The sequence below is a fragment of the Schistocerca gregaria genome, chromosome 1 (assembly GCF_023897955.1).
Source record: "Schistocerca gregaria isolate iqSchGreg1 chromosome 1, iqSchGreg1.2, whole genome shotgun sequence".
In the NCBI taxonomy this organism is placed as follows: domain Eukaryota; kingdom Metazoa; phylum Arthropoda; class Insecta; order Orthoptera; family Acrididae; genus Schistocerca; species Schistocerca gregaria.
In genome coordinates this window covers 377483222-377505134 of record NC_064920.1, presented here as the reverse complement: position 1 = coordinate 377505134, position 21913 = coordinate 377483222, and the positions used below count along the sequence as shown (strand labels likewise).

The following is a 21913-nucleotide window of genomic DNA, read 5'->3' as shown; positions in this document are numbered from 1 at the left end:
GCAACACTGTTCTCTTTGAACAGGTAAGTACCACCAGTCACAAGGAAGACTGCACCTTAATAAACTTGTGAACATTGTGTATGTGCTGCGTATTATGATAGGTCTTTATTTTTGTTATGGATGAATTGTGCAGAGTTTTAAAATATTCATTGTTTCTGTGGTAAATAATTTTATAAGCTCACCCATCCCTTCACTAAGAAATCATTAATCAAATGTGTCCCTCACACTTCTTTCTCATGTGTTGCTGCCACATTTTCTTGATTTACTTTACTCCCTCAAAGTATTGTTCATGTAGTAAGTTTACACCAGTTTCTTCTTTGATGCTGGCTTTCATAAACCTGTCACCCATCTAATGTGAGCTCACTCCCTGTTTCAGAATAAATGACGGTTTACGAGTTTCACAAAATACAGCCGATAAATTTTATCAGCCACAATGAAGATGGCATCTCAATAATCTTGTGAACATCATGTATGTTCCAGATAAGTATGTCCATATAGAACAAATCACCAAGTTAACACACTTTGAGATACTCTTTTTATTCCATGGTATGTTACACCATCCTTAAATTAAGGAGTCACATAGGAACAAAAATCATACTCAATCTTTTTTTACATGAAACAAAGGAACTGTGATTCTCTTTTATATCTGCTCCATGGCCCCACAGAATACTTTGAGGTGTATTCAAAATGTATAATGCATTCCAGGTTGGAATATCAACGTGGTCCGAGCTGCAGGAAATGGTGGTCATGTGTGCATGAGGTGTGCTTGCTTGTGTGAATGGATGTTTGTGTGAAAGCTAAAAATGTAACAGCTTTTTTTGTTGTGCCTGTCTGCGACTCAACATGTTACCTTGTAAAAAGTCTTCTTTTCTGCATAAACTAGTGAACAATGAGAGGCTTTTTTTGATCATGTGTAGTCATAGGTTTTTTCCTGCCAGGGAAAAATGTGTCAGTCTTTGGCAGTTGGCCCATGGCTGAGGACATGTAGTGAGTGCTTTTTTTAATTCCAATAAGTCGCAAAGTGATAGAACAAATTGTGCAGTGATATTGCATAAAGCTGTGCCTAGGCTTGATGGTACACAAGTGGAAAGTGTTCCCAAAATTCAATAGGCTTTAAGGGATGATGCTATGAGCAACTTATGGAGAAAAAAGTGGTGCAACCACTCAAAGATGGCTGCACTTTGGTGGTCAGTGAACAGCATGCAGCAAAATCTTCAAAAGCTGAAATGACAGTGTCGCTGAGCAAATGGAGACTTTGGTCATAGACGAGCATTGTTCCACAAAATGATAACTTGCAAATGATATAAGGGTAAACACTGGATTGGTACATTCAATTTTAACCAATAAATTTTCATATGAAAAGAGTGTTTGTGGAATTCGAACTGAAACTGCTGACAATGGAAAATAAACACTGACATCTGCAAATCAAACAGGGCACGTTGGACAACATGTACAATAACCACAACTTTCTGAACATCATGATCACAGGCGATGAGCTGTGGGTTTTGGGTACAGCTATGGGTAGGCCTTGCGCCTACCCATTTTGCAACGCACCCCAGTTATGCAGGCAGTCTGTTTCCCTGCAGAAGATACTTGGGGGCTGCAGTAGCAAACTCGACAGTGACTAAAGTGCTGTCAGAGTTCGCTGGCACCACAGACCTCTCTCTTATGCCAGCCATGTGACAGGAAGCAAAGCTGAATCCTGGCATCGAGGGCCATATTTATGGTGACACATAGATCCAGGCAGCTCATGTTGTGTGAGCTTCCTGGTGCCAAATGCTTGTTGCATTTACACTATCAGGTGCCCAGTCCATGACCATCACTATGCTGCAATCACTGTCTGAGTCAGCCACATTACCATGGATCATGTGGCCTGGGTACTCTGCAGAAGACACGGTCCAGATAGGAAGACTTGAGTCTTGATTTCATAATATTTATGTGATTACCAGTAGTTGGGCTTCACCAGATGTAGAACATTCTTCTTTGAAACTTAGGCTCTAAATGTTCCCTAGCAGATTGTGTTGTCAGACTTGGAATTTCTGTCATACTTTGTCATTCTCCTAAATGTGTTTGTGAACGCTGAACATACTAAGTTATTTTTATAAGCAACTCAAGGTCTTGTACCTGTCAGTGTTTATCTGAAGTGTATTAAGAACTTGCGATCAGAGTTGTTTTCCTTTAGACCCAAAGCATAGTATAGCACTTTACTTTCATAATTACCAGACAGTTGAACTACTTTTATCTTCTGCTCCTGACTTTGTTTGAGGTTTTCCTTTTCTGAGAAATTCAGAACTATAATATTTTGTTTTCTCCTTCCAGGCTTGAAAGACTGTTTGCATTTAACCAAACGAATTTAGTTTGTTTCATGATTCCCAAAATTTGTCATTAATAAGTTGAATATTCAAATAAACTTTGTTCATTTGTTTATACCTGGGCTGTTTATTAATGTATCACCTATGGCAGGTATTTCAGGAACAACTCACAAACTAAGATGCTGTCATCATAGTGGAAGCACTCAACATTCTTGACGTTAAAAAAAAATAACCAGATTCGTACCAGTATCAAGGTCATATTGACCATTCTCTTTGGCTCCCAGGGGTCATTTGTCACCTTCATGAGGCTGTGCTGGGCAAATAACTGTGTCTGTGGACAGCAGAAACTTGGCAGCTCTATCATGATAACACATTCACCTGTTTTGTGCACCTGATCCAGACATTCCTTGCCAAACATGACATTCCTGAGGTTAGTCAGGCTCTGTGCTCCCACGGCATGGCTCTGTGTGATTGCCAAATGCAATGTCCTAGCTGACCACCATTTAAAATACATGTTTTCAATAAAGGTAGGAGAACTGGGGGAAGTGAGAGCATTACCCAGGAGACTACTTTGAAGGGAATTATGAATCTGTACCTCAAAATCAATAATGAATGTGTGCCAAGTGAAAGGTCCGATACTTGTAGAACATACACCATGCTCTATCACCTTCTGTTGGGGCATTTTTGGCTATCTACTCAAAGCTATGAGGCGTCACGTGGCCACTTGGGGACACTTCAGTTGTGACACACAACAGCATTGCTATGTAAACAGGTTAATAACACTTTCCGGTTCAGCAAGTGTTTTATAATTTACAAGCCTCATCACTACTCAAATTCTTGGTTTTGTTAATACTTATGAGGTTGATCGCTGAAATTAATTTCATCAAAATTCTGACCCTTGGGAACCTTGTTTATTCATATTTAATAATGGGGAGTTTCATCTTTGGTTGACGAGTGTTGTACATTGACAGCTCTCATAAAGATAAGTGTTTAATTAAGCAATAACAGTTAATTAAGGCAATATTAAATCATAAATAAGTAAATTAATACCTATTGTAAGCTATCAATTGAAGGTTTCACATTTTTTTTGCATACTTTCTAGAAAAAGAAAACATTTCATACGCACAAATTTTGTACTAGGATTTATTTATGTTGTCGTATACTGCAAGTTACTTGAAAAGCAAAGTTTGTGTTGTTAGTGTATTCTTACATGCTATTTATTTGATTCTCTAGTAAGCAGTGAAGTGAAACGTTCTGAAATAAGTGAAAAGTTTATATAGTGTAGGCTCACTTCTTTGTTTACTTTCTATTTTATAATGTAAACAGTGCAGGTTCAATCATTTTTGTTTCCCTGAAAGTTTTGTATTAGTGTCAGAACTTTAGGCCTGAACTTTCTATGAAATTTAATATATTGATTGAGTAGTCTCAGAAGTTATTCTTGTTTTAACTTGCCATAGGATTGTTAGTTCCGGGGTGTGAGGTGAGAGCTGTTGCAGTTTCTTTCATTTGAGTGACTGTAGCGGCATGGGAATTGGGGAAAAAAACAAGGCTCACTGGTTGTGTAGGATTTGCTGTAGAGATCAGAAGGTAGTGGAACAGGAGGAGAAGCTCGCTGCCCTTCAGCTGGAACTATAGAAATGAAACAAGATCTGGAGAGGTTAAGGGGGGAGAAGGGAAAAGAAAGGTGAGAAGTGATAACAAGTCATAAAAGAAATAGGAATAGGATTTTCTCAGACAGTTTTGTTGTCAATGTGGGAAACAGGTTTGATCTGTTGTCACATTTGGAAACTGATCAGCCACAAGTAGATTTAGAAGTAGATAGGACACAACAAACTTTCAAAGAGTGTTTGAAAAGTAAGAAGTCAGAAAAAAAGTTGTGAAAAAGAAGAAAATTTTGTCGTTACGTAGTTCTCATTGTGACGAAGGAAGCTGGGATAATTTTAATTCCCCTCTTGTTTTGCCATCTGCCTCCTTAAAATTAATTTTTTTTAATTTTTGACTAATTACTATTTACATATGCGAATATAATTTGCATTTTCATAAAAGAGAGAGGATGGCCCTCAGTCTTAAAGAATATACCACCAGATCTACTTTTGTGCTTAGTTTTATGTATGTAATTGAGTTTCTAATTTATTTTGACTATTCTTGGTTAGTTTCTTTTGTTATAGGGTGAAATCAGTAATTCGTAAATTAAATTCTTTTGTTGACTTATAAACAAATATGAATTCTGTACTAATTGTAAACATTTGGAGGAACAACTAATAGTATTCCTCAAGTATATATTTGACTCTATTCAAAAACATGTTAGCAAAGCTCATCCATAATTAATTCCCAAATAATTAACAGGTTCGTCAAAAGTATTGTTTGCCTAGCTATATGTGTTAATTTCATCATAAAAAAATAATTCAGCCTAACCCTTGTACTAGAAGAAACTGTTAAAAGAAAGAATTTCTCACTGTATTAATTTAATTTAATGAGTGATGTTTTAATTGTAATTTATATAACTTAAACACTGAACAATGTGTTGTTTTATTACATATTATTGTGAGGATATATAAGGGCCCAATTTTTGGTACCAAGACAGTCAGTCCATGGCCCAGTCTCAGGCAAGGAACCTGTATTGGTTATATCAACAACAATGCAGCCACTTAACTGTGAAATAAGTGTTACACCAATAGGTCATGTGTTAAAGCAACGGCAGTGTCTTCTTCAGTTTATTTGAAAGACTGTGCACTGTGTGGTTAGGCTTTTACTGCTCGTAGATGTTCAACAGTAAACTATTGTAGCAGTCTGTGGATGTTTACATGCAAACTATTAATGAGACTTATTGTAAGTTAAACAATAGAACACTGGCCATATAACTGTGTATTATTGGGGGGGGGGGGGGGGGTTGTGAACAGTGAAAGTAAAGAACTGTGAAAACGCAACTATGCACCTGTCGGCTAAGTTATTTACAGTAGTCAGTATCAAAATTACAAACCCCATTTTTCAGCCAGTGTATCAATGCAGTATGTCGACACCATGGACAATCAATGAAGAAACAAATCAGGTGAACATCACAACACGGTAGAGGTGTTGGCCAACTGTTGCAATATGAACTAGGGTCACATTACCAGGTCACAAGTCTGATTCAGGTGATAGAAGATGAAGGTTCACTTTGCAAAGACTTCACAAAGGAAGACACCATAGTAATAGTGGGTGGGGCAGGCAAGAGCATAGAGAGGAACCCTAAATATTCAATTGAGAGCGACATGATAAAGATAGCTTCAGCAATGAGACATACTGGTGTTGGACTTGTGTCTGTTCTGAGGCCCCATGTCCGGACTCATTTAAACTCTTCTGTTAGGAGAGTTAATTTAGAGGTGAAACGGCTGCTTGGATCAGGTGTGGGATCTCATATAGGCGGTTCCTGTTGACTCTATCAGCAGCTGGGACTATACTAGGCATGGCCCTCATCTCAACAGGAAAGGGAAGGGAAAACTGTCTGGGTTACTAGCAAATAACTTAAGGGGGACACTGTCACAAGTGGGAAAGTACCAGTGGTTACAAGTGACAGACCAGAGGTTTTTTAGGGTAGGGAGGGCATAAACAAAAGATGTTCAGAGACAGGCGGAAAATGACATTCACATTGATAAAACAGTACGCCAGAAAGCAAATTTTAATGTCCATAGTTTATGCAGACAGCCTCTGATTGAAACTAGAGATACTCAAAAATTGGGAAAATTAGGTTTATCCAGTTGAAGTTCAGCCAGTGCACAAAATCAGTTATCCCTATTGCATCAGCATAGCTGAGGACTGAGGGATAAGCTTAATGAGTTGCTTATTTGTGTTGAAGAATTAGGCTTGAGCAAACCAGCTGATATAATCTGCCTCTGTGAACATCATGTGCTCACTGGTATAGATATGTAAAATGTTGCAGGATTTGAGTTAGCTTCTTATTTCTGGAGGAGTAGGAGTTGCCACACTTGTCAGAAACTGTTTTGATTTAAAGAATATTGATATTAATAAGTTTTGCCCAGAGCAGCACTTAGAAGCTTCTGCAACAGAAGTAGTATTTCATGATAAGTCCTTTACAATAGTAGGTATATACAGATCACCTTTAGGAAATTTTAACCTGTTTAAAAACATCTGGAAGCTCTCTTGCCCCATCTCACAGTAAAAAACAAGGAAATAGTGGTTGCAGGTGATTTTTATGTAGATTTATTGAAACCTCTGTCAGTGAACAATCATTTGAGTCAGTAACACTACCATTCAATTTAGTTCCTACTGTGAACTTTGAGCAACTAGGATATGTAAAATGCATTGAGACTACTATTGATAATATCTTTGTAAAAAAATATAGGGAAAAAAGTCATATCACAAAAACAATAGTAAATGGGCTATCTGATCACGACATGGAACATCCTGTGTTAAATGATGAAACATTTCAGAACACAAAAAAAATCTATTAAATCTGAGTGTAGGATGGTAATAAATAAGTCAGAGATTGAGAAATTCAGGAAATTGCTCGGAGACATAAACTGGATAGATGTCTACAATACTTCTGACTCAAATGGAAAATACAAAACATTCATTAATAAAGTTACTTCCACATTTGAAAATTGTTTTGCCCTAAAGGTAACTCAAATCACACAGAAGTCGAAAAATAAGCCATTGACTACACAAGCAATAAAGGTATTGTGGGTCAAAAAGGAGACTGTATCTACTATCTAGGAATAGCTCTTATGTTAGCATTTTAATGCATTACAAAGAATATTGCAAAATACTGAAGCAAGTAATTCAGAAATTGGAGCGGCTTTATTATGAGAGAAAGATAATTATATCCGGCAATGAAGTAAAAACTGTATGGGATATAGTGAAGACAGGGACAGGTGGGACCGAAAAGGAAGAGGAATAGATAGCTCTAAAAACAAATGAGATCTTGATAACAAGAGCATGTAGTGTTGCAAATCACTTAAACAAGTACTACATTTCTGTTTCTGACAGCTTGGGGTTATCAGGTTCGGTGAAAAGTGCAATGCAGTATCTGAGACCAGTCTTTAAAAATAACTTCAGTAAAATAGAAATGACACGTCTCCCAAAGAAGTAGCATCCATCATAAAATTTTTAAAATCCAAGTATTCTGGTGGGCATGATAATATTTCAGAGAAGTTAATCAAAGAGTGCTCATGCGAGTTATTTGCTTAATCAATCTCTTATTAGTGGAACATCTCCAGACCGTCTAAAATATGCTGAAGTTAAGCCTCTTTACAAGGAGGGGGATAAAGAGATAACATCAAACTATCAAACAGTTTCACTTTTGCCGGCTTTCTCAAAAATATTTGAAAAGGTTGTGTTCAAGCATCTCCACAAGCATCTGACTGCAAATAATATATTGTCCAAGTCACAGTTTGGATTTCTTAACGGTTTTGATATAGAGAAAGCTATTTACACTTAACAGTGAGAATTTGCTTAATGCATTAGATAACAAATTAGAGGCTACTTGCATTTTCTATGACCTGTCAAAAGCATATGACTGTGTGAACCACACCATTCTCGTAAGTAAATTAGAATATTATGGTGTTGCCATCAGTGCTGCGAAATGGTTTGAGTATTATCTAACTAACAGGAACCAAAGAGTGTCATTGCAAAACACCTGTGCAGTAAGCAGTCAGCCTTCAGCTGACTGGGAATTGAAACATTCCACGTGGGAAAAATATATCTAAAAACAAAGATGATGTAACTTACCAAACAAAAGCGCTGGCAGGTCAATAGACACACAAACATACACACAAAATTCAAGCTTTCGCAACCAACGGTTGCTTCTTCAGGAAAGAGGGAAGGAGAGGGAAAGACGAAAGGGTGTGGGGTTTAAGGGAGAGGGTAAGGAGTCATTCCAATCCCAGAAGAGGAAAGACTTACCTTAGAGGGAAAAAAGGACACGTGTACACACACACACACACACACACACACACACACACACACACACACACACACACACACATCCATCCGCACATACACAGACACAAGCCATGTGCAGATCCTGGATGACCCTGCTTACAGGAAGATGACGACGGATCCAACCAATCGGATACAGCGCAAGATGATTGAACTTCTTCGAAGTACCTTTACAGAAGAGACAGCGAAGAAACATCGTCCGCGTGCTGCTGCATCACCATGACTCTACGGACTTCCAAAGGTACACAAGATTGGCACTCCTCTGAGACCGATAGTGAGCACTATAGGAGCGCCAATATACCAGCTTGCCAAACACTTGACTGCAGTATTGAGCCCATTGGTTGGCAAATGTGAGCACCACATCAAAAACACGGCTCAGTTTGTGGAACGTTTGGGGAAACTCAAGTTGGCCAGCTCAGATCTTATGGTCAGTTTCGATGTTGTATCACTTTTCCCGAGAGTTCCACTCAAGGATTTGCTGGATCTTATTGAGAAGAAATTTGGGCCCACATTCACGAAAGTATTTAACTTTGTGCTCACGTCAACATATTTTCTTTTTGACGGACATTACTACGAACAGACAGACGGCGTACCTATGGGTAGCCCTCTGTCACCTGTGGTGGCCAACATGTACATGGAAGAATTTGAGGAGAAAGCGTTACAATCAGCACCACTAAAACCAACTGTCTTCTGCAGATATGTTGACGACACTTTCGTCATTTGGCCTCACGGGGAAGAGATGCTCCAACTGTTCTTACAACATCTGAACTCTATCCACCCCCAAATTCAGTTCACCATGGAGGTGTAGAGAAACGGGCAGCTACCATTCTTGGATGTTCTGATACGGAAAAAGCCTGATGGAACACTAGGACACAGCGTCTACCGGAAGACAACACACACGGATCTATATCTTCACGCCCCCAGCTGTCATCACCTGTCACAAAGAGAAGGAGTACTAAATACATTGATTCACAGAGCACGTGTGATCTCCGACGAAGAAAACTTAAAACTGGAACTAGATCACCTCAAGGATGTGTTCCAGAAGAACAGCTATAGTGACCGCCAAATTCGACGCGCCTTCAAGCAGAAGACCACACCACAGCCGACACCTGATGATGATCCACAGAAAGCAACAGCCTACATACCATATGTGGGCAACATATCTGGGAAAATAGGCAGGATTCTAGGACGCCATAACATCAAATGTGTCTACCGCATGCCGCCAAAGATCAAGTCCCTTGTAGGGACAGTGAAGGATGATTTAGGATTCCAGAAATCTGGTGTTTATTTCATACCGTGCGAGTGTGGGAAAGCATATGTGGGGCAAACCATTCACACCATCAAGGAAAGGTGTACTGAACACAAACGGCACACCGATCTCCAACAGCCTACAAAATCTGCGATCGCAGAACATTGCCTCGAGACAAATCACCGTATGGAATACGAGAACACAGAAGTACTGCACAACACTTGCCGCTTTTGGGACTGTGTATACAAGGAAGCAATTGAAATCCGGCTGCACGAGAACCTTATTAACAAGGACAATGGATTTCAACTCAGCCAAGCGTGGAATCCAGCAATGAAAATTCTGCAGGAGCAGCGAAAATGGGGCACCACACCTGCCGAAGGCGGCACGCGTACTGACGCCCATCAGTCATCTCGTCAGTGCAAGCTACCCCCACCTCCGCGACCTGCACATTCCTCAGTCCATACGTGGAGTCAGTGGAGGGGAGTGGCGACAGGTATATATACCACATCACCCGCCGGCCTTGGACGTCAGTCAACAGGAGTAACCTGATGATGATGGCACGTTACGCCATCGAAAATTCGTTCAACAACGACCAGTCAACCCAGCTGCATGCCCGAGAGACCTTCAAGCATCTCATTTGCCGGGAAAACCTATGAACACACAACCTGAAAATAGCTTTCACATCCCGCAACTACCCTCCCAACCTGGTACAGAAGCAAATAACCAGAGCCACTTCCTCATCCCCTCAAACCCAGAACCTCCCACAGATGAACCACAAAAGGGTACCACTTGTGACAGGATACTTTCCGCGGCTGGATCAGACTCTGAATGTGGCTCTCCAGCAGGGATACGACTTCCTCAAATCCTGCCCTGAAATGAGATCCATCCCACATGAAATCCTCCCCACTCCACCAAGAGTGTCTTTCCGCTGTCCACCTAACCTTTGTAACCTCTTAGTTCATCCCTATAAAATCTCCAAACCACCTTCCCTACCCTCTGGCTCCTACCCTTGTAACTGCCCCCGGTGTAAAACCTGTCCCATGCACCCTCTCACCACAACTTACTCCAGTCCTGTAACCCGGAAGGTGTACACGATCAAAGGCAGAACCACATTTGAAAGCACCCACGTGATTTACCAACTGACCTGCCTACACTGTGAAGCTTTCTATGTGGGAATGACCAGCAACAAACTGTCCACTCGCATGAATGGACACAGGCAGACAGTGTTTGTTGGTAATGAGGATCATCCTGTGGCTAAACATGCCTTGGTGCACGGCCAGCACATCTTGGCACAGTGTTACACCGTTCGGGTCATCTGGATACTTCCCACTAACACCAACATGTCAGAACTCCAGAGATTGGAACTTGCCCTTCAAATATATCCTCTCTTCTCGTTATCCGCCAGGCCTCAACCTCCGCTAATTTCAAGTTGCCGCCACTCATACCTCACCCGTCTTTTAACAACATCTTTGCCTCTGTACTTCCACCTCGACTGACATCTCTGCCCAAACTCTTTGCCTTTACAAATGTCTGCTTGTGTCTGTGTATGTGCGGATGGATATATGTGTGTGTGTGCAAGTGTATACCTGTCCTTTTTTCCCTCCTACGGTAAGTCTTCCCGCTCCTGTGATTGGAATGACTCCTTACCCTCTCTCTTAAAACCCAAATCCTTTCGTCTTTCCCTCTCCTTCCCTCTTTCCTGAAGAAGCAACCATTGGTTGCGAAAGCTTGAATTTTGAGTGTATGTTTGTATATCTATCGACCTGCCAGCGCTTTTGTTTGGTAAGTCACATCAACTTTATTTTTAGATATATTTTTCCCACGTGGAATGTTTCCCTCTGTTACATATAACATAGAAAATAGAACATAGAAATATAATATAGAAAATAGAAAAAAAGAAAAAAGAGAAAAGAAAAGAAACAAGAAAAAAAGAAAAAAAACATAGAAAATAGAAAATAGAAAAATATATTGTAATAGTGCAATAAATTAGTTACATTCAATCTTGCTTTAGGAGCAGTAGCAGTTTTGGAATATTTTTGCTTCATATCTGTTGTACATTATATGGTTTGCAAATTACTGACGCTACAGATCAGTTTGCATGAAGTTAAATTTATTTATGAAAATACAAAGTACAGTCACATACTCCTTTACCTTTAACCCAAATGAATACAGACTCATTTACAGATATTTTCCTCTTATTACGAGTATACAAAGACAATGCAGAGGACGACATATAAGCAGATTTACCAAAGTCTTTATTTGCAAGTTCTGCCATATGGTAGTTGTGATAGGCTATAATGTCTCTATCAACAAAACTTTCAAGTCCTGGCACATTAGGAACTCCTGTACCTCCAAGTATAATGGCTACAGTGAGCCCATGTGAGAAAGTATCATTAATGTCAATACTAAAATTAAGTCTATAGCCACAAAAAACTCAAGGTCCGTCGACAAGTGCAGTAGCAGAAACACCCTTAACTGGTATGCGGTTCTTCTTGTCTCCAGCAGTTGTGTCGAACTCGATGTTCTCAATCGTTTTATAAACTGTCTGCTTAGAACGGCGACGAAATCTCTTTTTATTCAATGTGGAGACCATTGTACATTTGCATGTCACTGTTTGTATTGGAGGTTTTAAAGGCTGATGTACTTACTGAATGGACGTGAAGTTCGTCTTTTTGACCTGATGTTCATGTACACACTAATGTGTGTGTGTGTGTGTGTGTGTGTGTGTGTGTGTGTGTGTGTAAGTCTTTTTGTTGTGCCTATCTGCAACTCAGCATTTCTGCTATATGGTGAGTAGCAACAATATTTTTCAATATTTTCATTGAACTAATTAATTTATTTCTGAACTAACAAGGTGTTACACTAAAATATGGTATAATTTGAACATTACAGAATTACAAAAAAAGAAAGAAAATCATAGTAAGAAGTATTCTAATTGCATTGTAATGAAGTCCCATGTGCAACAACATATAAGCTTTTGAAGAAAGAGTTCATTAACAACAGTCAAATTTCAGTTCGTGTCCATGTATACTATTGTTTGGTGACAGTTGTTTGGGATATTGGCAGTATCACTCTCCTCTGTTTTTATTTATTAGAACCTAGTAAATATGTAATGGATTTTCATTGGCATTATTCAAGCAGTATTACATTGAAAATCCATTTATTTTCTTGTTGAGCTTAACAGAAAGTGGTAATGCGGAAAATTAATGTTCTATAAAACTACACATCAATATTTCAGTTGCCAGTGAACACGTATTCATCCTTAAATTTGATGAACTCAGAAAGGATCAAAGTTACCTTAACTAAAGTGGTCCTTTTTTTTATGGGTTGTTATTGTAAAAATCACTCCATTCGGGGTCCTCGTATTATGGAGCATGGTAACAATGTGAGGCATTATTAATTGTTTACTTCCTTGGTCCCAAAGTATGATGTTTAACTCTGTCATGCAGATGATGGGTAGGGTGAGTAATTGTGTTGTGCAGGTGACCACTTGAGCATTGTTGTAATGTGTTGTGTTTGTGTTATACCAATCAATTTGGAAAAGAAAGGAAGAGAGAAAAAAGAGAAATTCTTGTATCCCTAAAGTAGTTTATTTTTATTGTTATAGTATAAAACATTATACATTTTTTAACAGTCTCTTCAATAGATACTCTAGACGAGATGAAATCCTTTGTCATCCATAGAACTTAAAGTTTTGATTTCAGTCTACGTAGCTCTCTTCTCAAGATCTTTCCTGTGCTTGTTTTTGGTATTTCATTAACAAATTCAACTCCTCCTCGCAATTGCTTGTGTGAAGATACCTGTTCTGTTAAGGAGAGAAAAGAAAAAGAGAAACATGTTGAAAAGTATCAAAACACCAGAAAGTCATGTGTTGTTTGATGATACAAGACATAGCTAAAAACTGCAACAAGAATAAACAACACTAATCTTTATAATAAAGATGCTTTTTTCATTAGAATGTAATACATGTGGTGCAGTATCAAGCAGTGGTGTTCATTGCATGGATACTGCAGTTGCAAGCTGCAGCAAATGTTGCCATGGTACAATTGTCATCCAGAATTTTCTAAGCATGTCAGTTATTCAACTAGTTCATTGGAGTCCATATGTTGTAGACAATTTTCTGTGAGTTTATTGTGCTATTTTTGCGCATGGAATTCCTACTGAAAGTCAAGCACCAGATAAAGTGTGGTATGAGAGATACGGTCAAAAGGGAAATAAATTTCCAGAAAAATTTGAAGTGATGAAGGTCATGCAAGCACTCAAAACAATAAGAGTGGATTTTCTCTCATCAGCCTAATTTGAATGCTCACATGTAGTGTAATATCTTAATCACTGTATTGACTTACTTGCAACATAATCAATAATTTCCTGTTCTGTTACTGGAGCTTGTTGAACTATAAAAGCTTTTGGTAGTTCACCAGCAATTTTGTCAGGTACACCAATGACAGCCACTTCATATACTGCTGGATGATTCACAATGATTCCTTCAAGCTCTGCAGGGGCCACCTGTTAAAATTTTTTTAAATTTAGTTACAATACTTTCTGTAGCTTCTGTGAAGCAGGCGTAGTAGCTGCATCATATATTTGGGGTCTGCTTTATTTAAACTAGTGCAAAATTATGTTTTTAAATGATAGACATTTTCCCATTTACACAAATGACCCTAACATCTGGCATGTTTCATAAATGAAGCAGTAAAATAGTAAGAAGATATTGTGTATAGTAATTCCAGGCTTACTAATATTTTCATTTAATTTTTGTACATTGATAAAATAGGGGATTGTGGTATTATTTACTATTTCCTAATGGGATTCACTTTATCTCATAGTAACAGCACATATATTGAATATACAGTGCTTATCTGAAATGAGTGCAGAAAATAAGAGGGCTGGTAGCAACCGAAGCCTGTATCCCTTAGTGTACAGCAATAGTCATCATTGAACAGCTTCACACGGCACCTAGAGGTTAGACACACAAAATATCATCTGAGCCTTCATGATAACAGGTCTGCAGGGCAATGATTTCAATTTATTTGTGACACTGAGGTAAAAGTGACATAATGTTGATGTTTTATGACCTGTATTTGCAGACACTCTAGTCAGCATAGTTGTAGATATTCCAGGTGGGACAACACTATGCATTTTCTGCCCTTTACTGGGATGTGAACATGTTACTTTGACTGTGCAAATGCCTGTTTGATATGTGTTTCAGAGAAGGCAGCAACTGTGCACACTGCGGAGTCTGGTTCCCCTTGTGTCAGTTTCTTATCAAATGGGAACCCTCTTGTGTTTATTACTGTGTGGAGTGGACAGGACATGGAGTGTTAGTCTTGGGAGGTAAAAGCAGACATGCACTGTGGTTATGGGTTGGCAGATGGAAATGCTCATGCTGCCCAACATTTGTATGTTCAGCGGTTTTGAAGTCATCGAGTGCCACATCCACACAAATTTACTGCCATCTACACGTCCCTTTAAGGGAAAGGTTCACTTGCGGTACATTATCCACTGGCACAATCTCATAATGGCACATGTGTGTTTAAGACCTACTTTGAAAGCCAGTGTATTCATTTTGTGTTACAGGGGCAAAGGCCAGATGGATGCGGTTGTCAACACACAGTGTGTACAACAGGGCTTGAAGAAAAAGAGTTGGAAAACACAGCCTCAGCAAGCTCATGATACATTGCGTGGGAAATGGGTGGAAGCCATTCCACAATTTGGTGTGTGTAGCATGAATGTGATTTGCACTCCTGTCACCTTCAGAAGATTCACACCCTTAACCCAGATTATTTTCCTCCTCGAACTGAATTCTGACAGTGGTTTTTGCAAAGGTGTACTGTCAACCAGACTTTCCAAACCATGTACTTTTTATGAATGAGGTATTCTTTACATGAGAAGGTATGTTTAACAGCCAAAATCAACATGTGTGGGTATGGGAAAATTTGCACACTCTCTTTGTTCATGGTCATCAAGGTCGCTTCACTGTCAATGTTTGGGCTGGCTTGGTAGGCAATAACCTGGTCAGTCTATACAAGCTCCCCTGGCAACTGATTGCAAACAGATACTTAATCTTTAATCTTTTTACGAGAAACTTTGCCAGAATTGTTGGAATATGTTCAACTCAATGTGCAACAGTGAATTTGGTACCAACACAATGGTGCACCTGTGTGCTTTGCACATGAAGTGTGGATTCATTTGTATGAAACCTTTGGTGAGAAACTGACAGGGCGCAGTGGGCTGGTGGCATGGCCAGCACGTTCTCCCGTCTTGATGCCCATTGATTTTTTCTTGTGGGGCCACCTGAAATCTGTTGTCTATGAAACACCCATTTAGATTATTGAAGAGCTGATAGTGCTCATTTTGGCAGCCTCCAATGCAATTTCCACTTTGGCAGGAGTGTTTGAAAGAGTGTGACAGTCACTTCAGCATCATTGCATGGTGTGCGTTCAAGCAAGAGGGCATAATTCTATAATTCTGAGCACTTTTTGTAACTGTCTTCAAACAAAAGTTACAAATCTTCACCCCGACTTCTCATTTATCTTGATGCCACAAATACATTGGAAATGTTGACCTGCAGACCTGCTACCATGATGGCTCTGATGGCATGCTGTGTGCCTACCCTCTTGGCAGTGTGTGACCCTGTTCAATGACACCTAGCACCATATGCTAAGGGATGCGGACATGGCTTGCTATATGAAATGTTCTCATTTTTTATAATCATTTCAAATACACCCTGTACACTGATGAGCCAAAACGTTATGACTATTGCCCACCATGAGACTGAATGCTGCTTGGTGGTGCTGTTGGAATGTGATGTAATAAGAAAATTGTATAAGTAGAACAATGATGAATGGGGAATCATTCTAGCGATGATAGGGGCAGCATATGGGATAATACACATTCATAAATGACTTTGACAAAGACCAAGTTGTTATGGCTTGGCACCTGGGAAGCTGTTTGGCTGTTCACATGCTGATGTTGTGAGTGTCTATGAAAAGCAGTTGAAGAATGACAAGCTATTTGACATCCATACCTCATCACAAAATGTCAAGGTTTGACTGCTCATGTAAAGTGATACAGGCAGTTATCTACGGCAGATTTGTTTACACATTATAATGCTGGTGCCAGTAAAAGTGTTTCAGAGCACACCATATAGTGCACATTGTGGAACGTGGTGTTCAGCAGCAATAATCCCTACTACATATTCTCATGGTGACCCAGTGACATCATCAATTATAATTGCAACATTGGACTGTGGAGCAATGAAATTGTGTAGCCTGGTCAGCTGAATCACTTTTCTTGTTACATCAGATCAATGTCTGTGTCGGGATTCTTTGTCATTCAGGTGAATGGCTGCTTGAAACGTGCACCACACTATGAGTGCACGCTGGTGGGGACAATATCACACTATGGCGGACATTCCCTTGGGCTCTGTGGGAGCTGCACTAGTAACTGAAAGCACCATCACAGCTGTGAATACATGAATATTATGACAGACTGCCTGCATCCCTTCATAATTTATGTCTTCCCTGATACCAATGGGATCATTCAGTGGAATAACTGTCCATGCCACAAGACCAGAAGTGTGCTACAGTGGTTTGAGGAGCACAATAGTGTATCTTCATTGCTGTATTGCCCAGCAAATTCACCTAATCTAAAGTCAACAGTACTCACCTAAACCTGACAGAATACTTCTGGGATTCAATTGGTCACCAACTCCATGTTCAAAAACCACCAACCCTTAGTTTACAGGAATTCTGTGACCAGGGTACGTCTGATGCATACTCCAGATACCTACCAAAGACTTGTCAAATCCATGTCACAGGAAATCTCTGCTTTATAGTTTTCAAAAGGAGAACCAACATGGTATTAAACAAATGAACATAATGTTTTGGCTCGTCAGGGTATGTGCATCATATCAAAATATATTCATGGATAGAAACTGAATCCTAGCTCATATGTGCTGTTGCCATATGTATTGTGGTGTTTGATTTGTGTCAATATAAGTGAGGAATCACCACCATATCTGTTATAGAGATGCATGTGCAGTTTCACATCCCTTTTAATTTACATGAAATTTGGAACTTTGAGAAAGGGGATCGTAATTGAAATAATGTGTTTAAATTTCCATGGTCTCCATCTGGATTACAAATAAAAGTAGAGCCTATGCATGAATAAATTTATCATACTAAGTTCTTCACGTTTCAGGTTTCAGAGTGTCTGTCATTATGTTCATGTAAAGGGAGAGCTTATGGACATATGGAACAAATATTGTGTTCAAAATTCAACATTTCTGTCTTACCTGAAATCCTTTGTATTTGATAAGTTCTTTGATGCGATCAACGATGAAGAAATACCCATCATTGTCATAGTAGCCAACATCTCCAGTATGTAACCAGCCATCACTATCTATGGTTGCAGCTGTTGCTTTTTCATCTCCAATATAGCCTTTCATTATAGATGAACCACGGCACAGGATTTCTCCTTGTTTATAAGGGCCTAGTGAGCGACCGGTTTCTGTGTCAATAACCTGAAATACCATGATCAGTTACAGAAAATTTTATTATTGTTATTATTATTATTATTATTATTATTATTATTATTATTATTATTACATCAGACATTAGTGACAATCTGTAACTTTTGTACTATTACAAAATTTTGTTGCGGTTGCGAATACATTTGACATCAGCTGCACTAGACATTGAAATCATATCCAGAAATTGGTTCTAGAAATATCTTACAGTTGTACTATCAGCACAAAAAAGTATGGGTATGAATTACATCAGTTCAGGAAAAAGTGAAAGGCAAAAAACATAAAAACAGAAGTTTCTATTACTGAAGGTACTCACCTAATCATTTACTGATGATCTTTTACGGCATTGTTGTGTTTCTACAGTCAAGTACTCTCACCAAATTAGTAACTGTGTTGAGATATGTACCTTAGTTGTTACAGTCCATTAGTATTGCATGATTGCATGCTAAATGACTATTTATGATCTGTTAAAATAGCACACAGTGCAGCTATTTACCATACCACAACATTTCAATAATGAAACTCTCAGTGGCCTATTTGAATATTTTTCTATTTTTTAAAATGCACTTGACCTTGTTGCAGTGCACACCAGTCACTCAAGAGGCAGCAGTATCTCGTACAGACACAAATGTAAATCAGATATGAGAAAAAGGTAAATCACAGACTCAGACCTAAAATACTTAAGAATGATATCCACATGCTTGCCAACTCTGCCAAGTTACCAGACAAAGTTCTATATACTAAATATTTTAAGAAAAGAATGCTAGGAATCAATGTAAGAACTGAGAGCTACCAAAAAATGTGAAGGGAAGCATCAACATATGAAGTCTTGCATTAATACTCTATTCAAAGGAAATTGGCGAAAAAAAATTGAAGCACCAATTAAAATATTTTTATATGTGTAATAATGGTAAGTATAAAGAATAGTGTTTCTTTTTATAAGAGTATAGTGTTGGGCAAGTGACATTTTCTCAAAATTATTTCTTGTGTCATTTTCTAAATTACCATAACTTTGCTTAAGAACTTTCAAATTAAATAATTTTCAATTCAGCTTATTACTAATAACAGAGGATTGACTCATACAACAAATTAAAACTCTCATACATAAAAAGCTGTGATCTCCTGTGCCTGATATGCAAAACACATTCATTTGCAGAAAGTCTCTCTTTGCATAAATTTTTAAGGAAAAAGTTAAAGATGGAAATAACTGTTAAGTTTTTGAAAAAATAGATCATAACTAAATTACATTTTTTCATTGATTTAATGTAATCTTTAAGGCAATTTTTAAATTAAGTATGAAAGAAAAGTTTTATTGAAAATTAATTTAATTTAATTAACATATTTCTTATATAACATACTTGCTCCAAAAATAGTACTTAATTTTCTTCAAAATATTTCCTGAAATTTAAGTAGGTGGTTACGTCGGGAATCAAGTATGGGATTTATGTGCTATGGAGATGTTAATGAGCCTTAAATGCATTGAATGTGAGCCTTCTATTGGCTGTAATCGGTACCCAATGCTATGAATGGCAAATTTCTTTGTGGGAGGGATTGTACAATAATAACACACAAGAATTTTTATATCATTCATTACATATCTATACTATATGATCAAAAGTATCCAGACATCCTTATGTAATGTGGAATTGACCATTAGAAGCTCACTGAATTTGAATGTGGACTAGTTGTTGGATGTCACCCAAGTAACAACCTTATGAAGGACATTTCAGCTGTTTTGGAGTTGCCCAGGTTAACTGTTGGTGATGTGATTGTGAAGTGGAAACACAAAGGAACAATCACAGCTAATCAAACACCATGCAAACCTCAAGTACTGGCACACAGGGACTGTAAAACATTCTGGAAGGCCGCTGTAAAAAATTGTATGTAATCAGTGGAAGGAATCACTCATGAGTTCCAAAAGGCTACCAGCTGTCATAATGATTGTGCACAGGGGGTTTAAAAGAATGAGCTCCAATGACCAAGCAGTCCTCATAAGCCACACATTTCTGTAGTCAGTTCTACATAACACTTGAGATAGTGTAAAGAGTGACACTACTGGACAGTGGATGACTGGAAATGAGTTATTTGAAGTGATGAATCACACTTTTGATCAGATAGTGTATGTGAAAGTAAATAATATCAATTCTGACTTACTTTTATAAAGTATTATTTTAGATATTTTACTTTTTCTGCTAACTTTAATGGTGCTGCTAACAGTGTCCAATTGGCAGAACATGCTTGTTTGTACATTAAAACATTGTCCTAAAAGTCATTTGTGAAGATATTAATTATTTTCCAAGCTATAGTGGAAAATTTAATTTTCTGATATAAAACCCGAAAGAGTGTTAGAAACCTGACCTTTAAAATTGGAATACAACTTAAATTTTCAAGCACCAATCTTAGTTGGAGAATGCGTAAAGCTGAGACAACTTTTATTATTGTATAAGTAATATTTTGGTGTCCAGTTCATTTTAATCATACTCCATTGAAGTTAAAGGCTATGACCCAGTACCTATTTTACTTGTATGCTAGCAAAATGTATTGAGGCCAAGGGTTGGTATTTCTCTAGCTTCAGTGACTCATTGCCCACTGGCAAGAATCAAATATGTTACTTTAGAAAAATTGCAATTGGGAAGGCCCTAAGCAATTAAATTAAGAACTAGATACTTTAGTAGCCATTAGCCTTGCTTCCAGCAAGCTACAGATAGGTGATTCCATATGCCATCTGTGCCATGGATTGCCATTAAGAATGCTCAATGAACTTGCACTGCTTCTACAATTATGATAGGTAGGCTGTGAGAGAGGCTTTATTGCCTTGGGTAATGGTGTAAGTAAATTTTCATGTCATGAATGAATGTGTAAAAATTTTCAGAGAAATGTAGCTGAACCATATACTGGGAAGAATGTACCACTTGCATAACATAGAATGTTGTAAGTAGTGCACATCATTTCCCCCACATTTAAACCACCAGGTGAAGAGCATAACAGTGTTGTTTCTACAGCATTTTAAGCGAAAACTTCACATGATACAGGTTGAAAGATATAGTGGTAGATTTGTATCGATCAACTAGATGGGAATGTTGTGCAGTGGTCAACATTGTTGAAATTGTTACTATGAAGGGATTTCCAAAAATTCTCAACATTAGCTGTACAACAGCTTTCTTCATTAGGCAACACAATCAGTTTCATGCAATTATAGGTGCATCTTCAGGTGATAATCTGTATTGAATACAAAAAATGTTTTTGTTAAATGCTGTTAATACTTTGTGTATAATAGTAAGAAAATGGATCAAGTTTTTAGTCACAACTTGTCACTTCATAAGGCTAGAGAGAATGTACGATGTCCTAACATTCAAGTTGTAAGCCAGTTAATTGCTTAATCTCTTAAAAGGTTGATCACTGAATGGGCTAAACTTAGAATTTATACACCATAAGGTAAATGTTGAAAGTGGTAAAAATCTTGCTCCAATAAAGTATCTATGGAACAAGAGTGAATCACTGCATATTAGAAACAGTGGAAATGGTTGCTCAAGCTCCAATAAAATACCTAAGGAATGAGAGCAGACCATTACAAATCAAAATATATAGGGCAGCAACAGTGGTAACGACACCATTTAGGAAAGACGTCACTCACCAAAGCAGTGTTACAATAGACCCATGGTAGAAAAGTTGATTTCTTATTAACTGTACTTCTAAAGTACAATCCACATTAAAGGAGGAGTGCAGTTAGCATATAATAGATATCCAATGAGTGGATAAAACCATTGTTCATGTACATCACCTACAGACAAGCATGAACCAAAAAATGTTTTAAACCACTGTAGCTCAGCATAAATAGGGAGAAAATGGGGCAGCAAGCAAGCACTTGTTAACACAGAAGAACTG

General features: G+C 38.2%; 1 protein-coding gene across 1 annotated transcript in view; it reads right to left on the bottom strand.

Annotated features, from left to right (window-relative positions):
- Positions 1 to 13066: 13066 nt before the first annotated feature.
- The window catches only part of LOC126347864 (uncharacterized), a 124185-nt gene continuing 115338 nt past the window's right edge, over positions 13067 to 21913 (bottom strand). The window contains exons 7-9 of the mRNA XM_050002308.1: positions 17795 to 18022; positions 13845 to 14004; positions 13067 to 13303 (exon numbers count right to left, since the gene is read on the bottom strand). Coding sequence (XP_049858265.1) covers positions 13185 to 13303; positions 13845 to 14004; positions 17795 to 18022 — 507 coding nt within the window. The 3' untranslated portion in view covers positions 13067 to 13184. The remainder of the gene's footprint in view (positions 13304 to 13844; positions 14005 to 17794; positions 18023 to 21913) is intronic.